This window comes from Sparus aurata, chromosome 24, assembly GCF_900880675.1.
Source record: "Sparus aurata chromosome 24, fSpaAur1.1, whole genome shotgun sequence".
Classification (NCBI taxonomy): Eukaryota; Metazoa; Chordata; class Actinopteri; order Spariformes; family Sparidae; genus Sparus; species Sparus aurata.
In genome coordinates this window covers 21,219,261-21,231,736 of record NC_044210.1, presented here as the reverse complement: position 1 = coordinate 21,231,736, position 12,476 = coordinate 21,219,261, and the positions used below count along the sequence as shown (strand labels likewise).

Sequence of the window (12,476 nt, the reverse complement as noted above, 5' to 3'; positions counted from 1 at the left end):
TTCTTATGCACTGAGATAAACGCTGAAACACAGAGCCTCTCATCCACCACCACCATCACATCATCACATCATCACATCATCAGCCAGAGCTGGAACCATGCTGACAGTCTGCAGCCATGCTAGCAGCTCTGTGAAGCTGGATTCTGAGCTAAATGCTAACATCAACTGGCTTATGTGGATGTTTAGTGTTTACCATGTTCGCCACCTTAGTTTAGCATGTTAGCATGCGAGAACAGAGGGTAATAACTTAACAAAGGTTTGGTTATGAAGTATTGTTGAGTTATAGACTGATGTTACATAATTAACTAATATTATTTAATTGACTTAGTTAATGTTATTAACTCATTTTATTAACAAATTATTATTGACACATTATGATATTGACTAATGGTACTTTATTTTCTAATGTTATGTTAACAAATGTTATGTTGTTAACTGAAGCCACATAATTTACAAATATGATGGTATTGACTATTGTTACATGATTAACTATTGATTGATTGACTGTTGTGTAAAAAAGATGGTTTTATTGTAAAATGACGGTATTCGACAGGCCCGGTCTTATGTTTACAATCCTCTAATATCCAAACTGTCATTTTAATGGAAAACAATGAAAACAATGAAAGTGATTGATTGACACAGTCTCCTCCCACTGGGCGTGGCCTCTCCACTGTCAGTCAGACTATCCACTGTTCCACTTCTGTCCTCAAATCAACAACAGAAGTAGTGCTGAACTGCAGTTTTACTGCTGCTGCTGCTGCTGGGTAAGTTCACACTGTGTTAGTTAGTCAGTCTCTGTTCAGTGTTATTGTATTCACATGAATGAACATTCTGCTCTGGTTCCAGATGTGTGTGAGCTGTGCTGAGGAAAAATGAAGCGCACCCTTGGAATCTGTCTGGTGATCTGCTCCGCTCTGATCGGACTTGGTACGTTTGATATCTTCTTTGTTCCGTCTGATAATGGATTTCTTCATTGAAAGGTTTGATTCTGGTTCATCACATTTGATGTACGATCATCTCAACTCAAGCTTAAGATGTCAACAGAGTTTTGGTCACTGCCAGTTTAAAATGTCGGCAGTGTACTTTTCTGCAATGCACCGATACGTTAACGTTTAAACATGTCCGAGGATATGTTCCATACTGACAGTTCTACTTAATGCATCATGTGGGATGATGATGGTGGAGTTACAGGTGAGACGGCTGCACAGCCAGACACCACTGTTTGAGTTGGGGTTAAAGCATCTGTAAGAGTGAAACCACTGGATAATTTTACAGGACACAGGTGTTTTCCAGCTGTGTTTGTGGTGACAGAACCAGGTATTTAAAAACAAAACATAATGTTTTCCTGAACCAACCAAGTGGTTTTTGTGCCCAAGTCTGACCTGAACATAAGTACAGTGTTTAGTATGAAAAAAACTTTTTCTTTTCCAATATTTATTATTATAACAGGGTTGTTGATAAACTAATCAAGTAATCCTGTTACTACCCAAACCTGTACACACACACACACACACACACACTTACTTTGTTTAATGTTTTGATGTTGTTTAACTGGTGTGAAAGCTTTAAATTGCTCTGAACTGATGATGGACTTTGAACCTCCTGACCCTCAGGTCAGAGATTCACAAATTTAAACATTCAAAATCAATATAATGATTTTAGTCGCTAGATACCAGCTGGCTAAATAAACCTGATTCATTAAATCCAGATTCAGGTATTATTACCTGAGAGATTAACCCAAATCATATCTCACAATGTTGAAGAAAGTGAGAAACAATTCCTGAATCCGTCTCTTTATCAGTTAGTGAGGTCTATTCAGGGCGGAGACTCATCATCCATCTGTGTTTGATGGAAACCAACCGGCCATCAAAGTGGAAACAAAAACCCCTTCACTTTATGACTTGTGCTTATTTCCACCTTGATGGAGGGTCAGTAACACTCAAGATGATGGAGATGGGTTAGTGTTGCTGTTGTTTTCTGTTTATAAAACTTACTGGAAACATGTCACGTCTTTCTGGTTACCATATTATATTTTCAAACAATACATGTCATGGACCAATGAGGAAAAAGTGTGACAGATATATCTCATATGATCCTTTTTTTTTTTGTTTTTATATTTTTTGGGCCTTTTATGGCTTTATTGATAGTACAGCTGAATATATGACAGGAAACAAAGAGAGAGAGAGGGGAAGTGACACGCAGCAAAGGGACCCAGGCCGGGAGTCAAACGCGGGTCTGCTGCAGAGCCTCGGCACATGGGGCGTGCGCTCTACCAACTGAGCCCAACAGCGCCCCCTTGGATGAATCCTAACACAGAGATGCTACCGTTAGCATGAACACTGAGTCATCAGAGTAGAAGGGGATTGTTTATATGAAGAACATTTTGTGTTTCAGGATCAGCCATCCGCTGTTACAGCTGTAAGGACTACACCGCCAGCTGCTCCAAACAACGAGACTGTAGCTATGACGACGCCTGTCTCACACTCACCGAGAGAGGTACCTGTACACCTCGACCTGTACCATAACCACAGACAACACTGGACTCTGGTTGGCTGAACTTCAGTAGTTCAATGCAATTTCAATTTCAATTTTATTTGTAAGGGTCAATGTGCAATTAAAACATAAATGTAATCATTTAATGCATTGCACCAGAGTTAGCTGTAGGCTAATTTATATCTGCAGTCCCATTGGCAGGAAACACAAATACAAATACAACATATGCGAAAACATCAACATAACTAAAAATTATGAAGACTGATTAACTAACAATGTGAGTGCATTGTTGAGAGACTTTTAAGTGATTTTTGTTAAATTAGCTTTAAAGCTACCAAACAAACCATCTTTTTTACATTGTCCTGGATAGTTTTCCATTGTGTAATGGCTTTAAGAGAGAAAGCTGCCGACTGTTTGTGTTGTGTTTGTCGTGCAGGTGGGATGACGTACCGTCAGTGTCTGAAGTATTCAGACTGTGAGTACAGCCGACTTGCCCAGATGTTTCCCCAGGTAACCACGACTCTACTTGCCATCAGACATCCTTCTCATCTGACCCGGGGCTCAACTGTTACTGAAAGATCACATACAGCAACATACAGAAACATACTGCAACATACAGCAACGAACAGCAACGACAAGCGACATACAGTGACATAGAGCAACTGACAGCAACAGAATCATATAGACACCACACAGTGAGTCATATAGACACCACACAGTGAGTCATATAGACACCACACAGTGAGTCATATAGACACCACACAGTGCTTCATATAGACACCACACAGTCAGTCATATCGACACCACACAGTCAGTCATATCGACACCACAGTGAGTCATATAGACACCACACAGTGAGTCATATAGACACCACAGTGAGTCATATAGACACCACACAGTGAGTCATATAGACACCACACAGTCAGTCATATAGACACCACAGTGAGTCATATAGACACCACACAGTGAGTCATATAGACACCACACAGTCAGTCATATAGACACCACAGTGAGTCATATAGACACCACACAGTCAGTCATATCGACACCACAGTGAGTCATATAGACACCACACAGTCAGTCATATAGACACCACACAGTCAGTCATATAGACACCACAGTGAGTCATATAGACACCACACAGTGCTTCATATAAACACCACACAGTGAGTCATATAGACACCACACGGTGCTTCATATAGACACCACACAGTCAGTCATATAGACACCACAGTCAGTCATATAGACACCACAGTCAGTCATATAGACACCACACAGTCAGTCATATAGATACCACAGTGAGTCATATAGACACCACACAGTGCTTCATATAAACACCACACAGTGAGTCATATAGACACCACACAGTGCTTCATATAGACACCACACAGTCAGTCATATAGACACCACAGTTAGTCATATAGACACCACACAGTGCTTCATATAGACACCACACAGTGCTTCATATAGACACCACACAGTGCTTCATATAGACACCAGACAGTGCTTCATATAGACACTACAGTTAGTCATAATAGACACCACACAGTGAGTCATATAGACACCACACGGTGCTTCATATAGACACCACACAGTGAGTCATATAGACACCATAGTGAGTCATATAGACACCACAGTGAGTCATATAGACACCACACAGTGAGTCATATAGACACCACACAGTCAGTCATATAGACACCACAGTGAGTCATATAGACACCACACAGTGAGTCATATCGACACCACAGTGAGTCATATAGATACCACACAGTGAGTCATATAGACACCACACAGTCAGTCATATAGACACCACAGTGAGTCATATAGACACCACACAGTCAGTCATATCGACACCACAGTGAGTCATATAGACACCACACAGTCAGTCATATAGACACCACACAGTCAGTCATATAGACACCACAGTGAGTCATATAGACACCACACAGTGCTTCATATAAACACCACACAGTGAGTCATATAGACACCACACGGTGCTTCATATAGACACCACACAGTCAGTCATATAGACACCACAGTCAGTCATATAGACACCACAGTCAGTCATATAGACACCACACAGTCAGTCATATAGATACCAGACAGTGCTTCATATAGACACCACACAGTCAGTCATTTAGACACCACAGTGAGTCATAAAGACACCACACAGTGCTTCATATAGACACCACAGTGAATCATATAGACACTACAGTGAGTCATATAGACACCACAGTGAATCATATAGACACCAGACAGTGAATCATATAGACACCAGACAGTGAGTCATATAGACACCACAGTGAATCATATAGACACCAGACAGTGAATCATATAGACACCACACAGTCAGTCATATAGACACCAGACAGTGAATCATATAGACACCACACAGTGCTTCATATAGACACCACACAGTCAGTCATATCGACACCACAGTGAGTCATATAGACACCACACAGTGAGTCATATAGACACCACACAGTCAGTCATATAGACACCACAGTGAGTCATATAGACACCACACAGTGCTTCATATAAACACCACACAGTGAGTCATATAGACACCACACAGTGCTTCATATAGACACCACACAGTCAGTCATATAGACACCACAGTTAGTCATATAGACACCACACAGTGCTTCATATAGACACCACACAGTGCTTCATATAGACACCACACAGTGCTTCATATAGACACCAGACAGTGCTTCATATAGACACTACAGTTAGTCATATAGACACCACACAGTGAGTCATATAGACACCACACGGTGCTTCATATAGACACCACACAGTGAGTCATATAGACACCATAGTGAGTCATATAGACACCACAGTGAGTCATATAGACACCACACAGTGAGTCATATAGACACCACACAGTCAGTCATATAGACACCACAGTGAGTCATATAGACACCACACAGTGAGTCATATCGACACCACAGTGAGTCATATAGATACCACACAGTGAGTCATATAGACACCACACAGTCAGTCATATAGACACCACAGTGAGTCATATAGACACCACACAGTCAGTCATATCGACACCACAGTGAGTCATATAGACACCACACAGTCAGTCATATAGACACCACACAGTCAGTCATATAGACACCACAGTGAGTCATATAGACACCACACAGTGCTTCATATAAACACCACACAGTGAGTCATATAGACACCACACGGTGCTTCATATAGACACCACACAGTCAGTCATATAGACACCACAGTCAGTCATATAGACACCACAGTCAGTCATATAGACACCACACAGTCAGTCATATAGATACCAGACAGTGCTTCATATAGACACCACACAGTCAGTCATTTAGACACCACAGTGAGTCATAAAGACACCACACAGTGCTTCATATAGACACCACAGTGAATCATATAGACACTACAGTGAGTCATATAGACACCACAGTGAATCATATAGACACCAGACAGTGAATCATATAGACACCAGACAGTGAGTCATATAGACACCACAGTGAATCATATAGACACCAGACAGTGAATCATATAGACACCACACAGTCAGTCATATAGACACCAGACAGTGAATCATATAGACACCACACAGTGCTTCATATAGACACCACACAGTCAGTCATATCGACACCACAGTGAGTCATATAGACACCACACAGTGAGTCATATAGACACCACACAGTCAGTCATATAGACACCACAGTAAGTCATATAGACACCACACAGTGCTTCATATAAACACCACACAGTGAGTCATATAGACACCACACAGTGCTTCATATAGACACCACACAGTCAGTCATATAGACACCACAGTTAGTCATATAGACACCACACAGTGCTTCATATAGACACCACACAGTGCTTCATATAGACACCACACAGTGCTTCATATAGACACCAGACAGTGCTTCATATAGACACTACAGTTAGTCATATAGACACCACACAGTGAGTCATATAGACACCACACGGTGCTTCATATAGACACCACACAGTGCTTCATATAAACACCACACAGTGAGTCATATAGACACCACACAGTGCTTCATATAGACACCACACAGTCAGTCATATAGACACCACAGTTAGTCATATAGACACCACACAGTGCTTCATATAGACACCACACAGTGCTTCATATAGACACCACACAGTGCTTCATATAGACACCAGACAGTGCTTCATATAGACACTACAGTTAGTCATATAGACACCACACAGTGAGTCATATAGACACCACACGGTGCTTCATATAGACACCACACAGTGAGTCATATAGACACCATAGTGAGTCATATAGACACCACAGTGAGTCATATAGACACCACACAGTGAGTCATATAGACACCACACAGTCAGTCATATAGACACCACAGTGAGTCATATAGACACCACACAGTGAGTCATATCGACACCACAGTGAGTCATATAGATACCACACAGTGAGTCATATAGACACCACACAGTCAGTCATATAGACACCACAGTGAGTCATATAGACACCACACAGTCAGTCATATCGACACCACAGTGAGTCATATAGACACCACACAGTCAGTCATATAGACACCACACAGTCAGTCATATAGACACCACAGTGAGTCATATAGACACCACACAGTGCTTCATATAAACACCACACAGTGAGTCATATAGACACCACACGGTGCTTCATATAAACACCACACAGTCAGTCATATAGACACCACAGTCAGTCATATAGACACCACAGTCAGTCATATAGACACCACACAGTCAGTCATATAGATACCAGACAGTGCTTCATATAGACACCACACAGTCAGTCATTTAGACACCACAGTGAGTCATAAAGACACCACACAGTGCTTCATATAGACACCACAGTGAATCATATAGACACTACAGTGAGTCATATAGACACCACAGTGAATCATATAGACACCAGACAGTGAATCATATAGACACCAGACAGTGAGTCATATAGACACCACAGTGAATCATATAGACACCAGACAGTGAATCATATAGACACCACACAGTCAGTCATATAGACACCAGACAGTGAATCATATAGACACCACACAGTGCTTCATATAGACACCACACAGTCAGTCATATCGACACCACAGTGAGTCATATAGACACCACACAGTGAGTCATATAGACACCACACAGTCAGTCATATAGACACCACAGTGAGTCATATAGACACCACACAGTGCTTCATATAAACACCACACAGTGAGTCATATAGACACCACACAGTGCTTCATATAGACACCACACAGTCAGTCATATAGACACCACAGTTAGTCATATAGACACCACACAGTGCTTCATATAGACACCACACAGTGCTTCATATAGACACCACACAGTGCTTCATATAGACACCAGACAGTGCTTCATATAGACACTACAGTTAGTCATATAGACACCACACAGTGAGTCATATAGACACCACACGGTGCTTCATATAGACACCACAGAGTGAGTCATATAGACACCATAGTGAGTCATATAGACACCACAGTGAGTCATATAGACACCACACAGTGAGTCATATAGACACCACACAGTCAGTCATATAGACACCACAGTGAGTCATATAGACACCACACAGTGAGTCATATCGACACCACAGTGAGTCATATAGATACCACACAGTGAGTCATATAGACACCACACAGTCAGTCATATAGACACCACAGTGAGTCATATAGACACCACACAGTCAGTCATATCGACACCACAGTGAGTCATATAGACACCACACAGTCAGTCATATAGACACCACACAGTCAGTCATATAGACACCACAGTGAGTCATATAGACACCACACAGTGCTTCATATAAACACCACACAGTGAGTCATATAGACACCACACGGTGCTTCATATAGACACCACACAGTCAGTCATATAGACACCACAGTCAGTCATATAGACACCACAGTCAGTCATATAGACACCACACAGTCAGTCATATAGATACCAGACAGTGCTTCATATAGACACCACACAGTCAGTCATTTAGACACCACAGTGAGTCATAAAGACACCACACAGTGCTTCATATAGACACCACAGTGAATCATATAGACACTACAGTGAGTCATATAGACACCACAGTGAATCATATAGACAACAGTGAATCATATAGACACCAGACAGTGAGTCATATAGACACCACAGTGAATCATATAGACACCAGACAGTGAATCATATAGACACCACACAGTCAGTCATATAGACACCAGACAGTGAATCATATAGACACCACACAGTGCTTCATATAGACACCACACAGTCAGTCATATCGACACCACAGTGAGTCATATAGACACCACACAGTGAGTCATATAGACACCACACAGTCAGTCATATAGACACCACAGTGAGTCATATAGACACCACACAGTGCTTCATATAAACACCACACAGTGAGTCATATAGACACCACACAGTGCTTCATATAGACACCACACAGTCAGTCATATAGACACCACAGTTAGTCATATAGACACCACACAGTGCTTCATATAGACACCACACAGTGCTTCATATAGACACCACACAGTGCTTCATATAGACACCAGACAGTGCTTCATATAGACACTACAGTTAGTCATATAGACACCACACAGTGAGTCATATAGACACCACACGGTGCTTCATATAGACACCACACAGTGAGTCATATAGACACCATAGTGAGTCATATAGACACCACAGTGAGTCATATAGACACCACAGTGAGTCATATAGACACCACAGTGAATCATATAGACACCACAGTGAATCGTATAGACACCACACAGTGAATCATATAGACACCACAGTGAATCCTATAGACACCACACAGTGAATCGTATAGACACCACAGTGAATCCTATAGACACCACAGTGAATCATATAGACACCATAGTGAATCATATAGACACCACACAGTGAATCGTATAGACACCACAGTGAATCGTATAGACACCACACAGTGAATCATATAGACACCACAGTGAATCGTATAGCCACCACAGTGGGTCATATAGACACCACAGTGAATCATATAGACACCACAGTGAATCATATAGACACCACAGTGAATCATATAGACACCACACAGTGAATCGTATAGACACCACAGTGAATCATATAGACACCACAGTGAATCATATAGACACCACACAGTGAATCGTATAGACACCACACTGAATCATATAGACACCACACTGAATCATATAGACACCACAGTGAATCATATAGACACCACAGTGAGTCATATAGACACCACGGTGAATCATATAGACACCACAGTGAATCGTATAGACACCACACAGTGAATCGTATAGACACCACAGTGAATCATATAGACACCACACAGTGAATCGTATAGACACAACAGTGAATCATATAGACACCACAGTGAATCGTATAGACACCACACAGTGAATCGTATAGACACCACACAGTGAATCGTATAGACACCACAGTGAATCATATAGACACCACAGTGAATCATATAGACACCACAGTGAATCATATAGACACCAGACAGTGAGTCATATAGACACAACAGTGAATCATATAGACACCACAGTGAGTCATATAGACACCACAGTGAATCATATAGACACCACAGTGAATCATATAGACACCAGACAGTGAGTCATATAGACACAACAGTGAATCATATAGACACCACAGTGAGTCATATAGACACCACAGTGAATCGTATAGACACCACAGTGAATCATATAGACACCACAGTGAATCGTATAGACACCACACAGTGAATCGTATAGACACCACAGTGAATCCTATAGACACCACAGTGAATCATATAGACACCATAGTGAATCATATAGACACCACACAGTGAATCGTATAGACACCACAGTGAATCGTATAGACACCACACAGTGAATCATATAGACACCACAGTGAATCGTATAGCCACCACAGTGGGTCATATAGACACCACAGTGAATCATATAGACACCACAGTGAATCATATAGACACCACAGTGAATCGTATAGACACCACACAGTGAATCGTATAGACACCACAGTGAATCGTATAGACACCACACAGTGAATCGTATAGACACCACAGTGAATCGTATAGACACCACACTGAATCATATAGACACCACACTGAATCATATAGACACCACAGTGAATCATATAGACACCACAGTGAGTCATATAGACACAACAGTGAATCATATAGACACCACAGTGAGTCATATAGACACCACAGTGAATCGTATAGACACCACACAGTGAATCATATAGACACCACAGTGAATCCTATAGACACCACAGTGAATCATATAGACACCACAGTGAATCGTATAGACACCACACAGTGAATCGTATAGACACCACAGTGAATCGTATAGCCACCACAGTGGGTCATATAGACACCACAGTGAATCATATAGACACCACACAGTGAGTGGATATGTGAAAGTGTGTATATGTATATAGATTTGACTTGTTACCATATTTATAATGTTGATCCGTATTTCAGTGAAAGTTGCTGGTTAATTCAAACAGACCTTCCTGAAGCTGCTGACTTGTTTATCCATCTCATCAGTAACTTTATTGATCATCCCCAGGTTTCCAGCTTTACCTTCAAGTGCTGCAACTCTGACCTGTGTAACTCCGCCCCCTCCTCTGCAGCGAGCTCTGTGATTGGTCTGCTGGCCTCGGTAGCCATCATGTGGTGGTGTATTCACTGACAGCACCCCCTGTGGCTGCTAGAAGTTTCTCTAACTCATTCATTATAATTATTTCTATGATGTGAAGAAACAGTTTCAGCAGCTGAACATATTCTAAGCTTTCTCACTCAATCATTTTATCAATATTCATATTGATCACAACTGAAGCATTTGATTGATTGCGCATTAGGAGTTCACAGCTTTCTCACTTTGTTTGTATTTAGGAATAAACGATGAAATCTTAGCAACACATTATTTTACAGGTCAGCTTTGTCATTAATAATAATAGTTAATAAAGTTTCCTGAAGAGAACGAGGTGAGTTCATCATGAAGACTTCACACACATGAATCTGAATTCTCTTTAGTCTCACATTGTCATTGTCACAGTAAGTTGATCTCTTCAGAAATGTTTGCATGTGAACATGTTACTGTAGTTTATAATCACTTGTCAGTATGAGATTCAGTGTCACAAAACCAAATGTTATAATACTATATATTGTATATTTTCACACTGAGACAAATGCTCTTCATTCATCATGTGCTGCAGTGTACTCATGGATGTAATAGATTACTTTGATCATGAAGACCTTGACCCTTCCGACAGTTCTGAACCGTCTGTGTTCACCTGAGTGGATTCATGGATGTTGATTGTGGTCTGACATCAGAAATGAGTTCCAAGATTTAAAGAAAAATTTTCTCAAACATCCAACTTTTTAAATCAAAATATTACATTCTTTTAACGCCACATCAATATCCATTCATTTATAGAGACATTATGTTTAAAGTAATTTAAACTACACAGAAACTGGAAACTGCACCTTTAACTCCAGACCTGTCAAAATAAACTTTGAAAATGATGTGAGGCTGCTTTGCTCTTTAACTCTGTTTGAAATGAAAACAGTTTCACAACAATACATGTACATGAACATTAAATCAATAAATGGTGACAAGCATTCAGAGTGTCTGCCTGATTGATTAGATATTGATGATTGGAAACAGGTGAGGTCAGATGTCTGCTCTCAGGTCTAATTATCTATTATTGATAATGAAAGTTTTCTTATATGACATGAACTGTTTTTTTCTCTATTCTGCTGCTGGAGGAAGAGACATATTTAAAACATATTTGTTCATGAAGGAACAGGTACATATTCAGTTAAAGTTATCATTTTGATAAGCTTTGGCTTCTCCCGCTTTTTCCTTTCGGCCATGTGTATTGTATTATTTGAACAATGATGAAATGTGATGTTTATGAATTGACATGCCCGA

The 12,476-nt window shown here is 40.7% G+C and overlaps 1 protein-coding gene across 1 annotated transcript; it reads left to right on the top strand.

Annotated features, from left to right (window-relative positions):
• Positions 1-671: 671 nt before the first annotated feature.
• On the top strand, positions 672-12,163 carry cd59a (CD59 molecule (CD59 blood group) a). Its single transcript, XM_030409280.1, has 5 exons — positions 672-764; positions 847-927; positions 2,395-2,496; positions 2,930-3,003; positions 11,109-12,163. Exons 2-5 carry the CDS (start codon positions 873-875, stop codon positions 11,229-11,231), a joined length of 354 nt encoding a protein of 117 aa, XP_030265140.1. The 5' UTR covers positions 672-764; positions 847-872; the 3' UTR covers positions 11,232-12,163.
• The last annotated feature ends 313 nt before the right edge of the window (positions 12,164-12,476 follow it).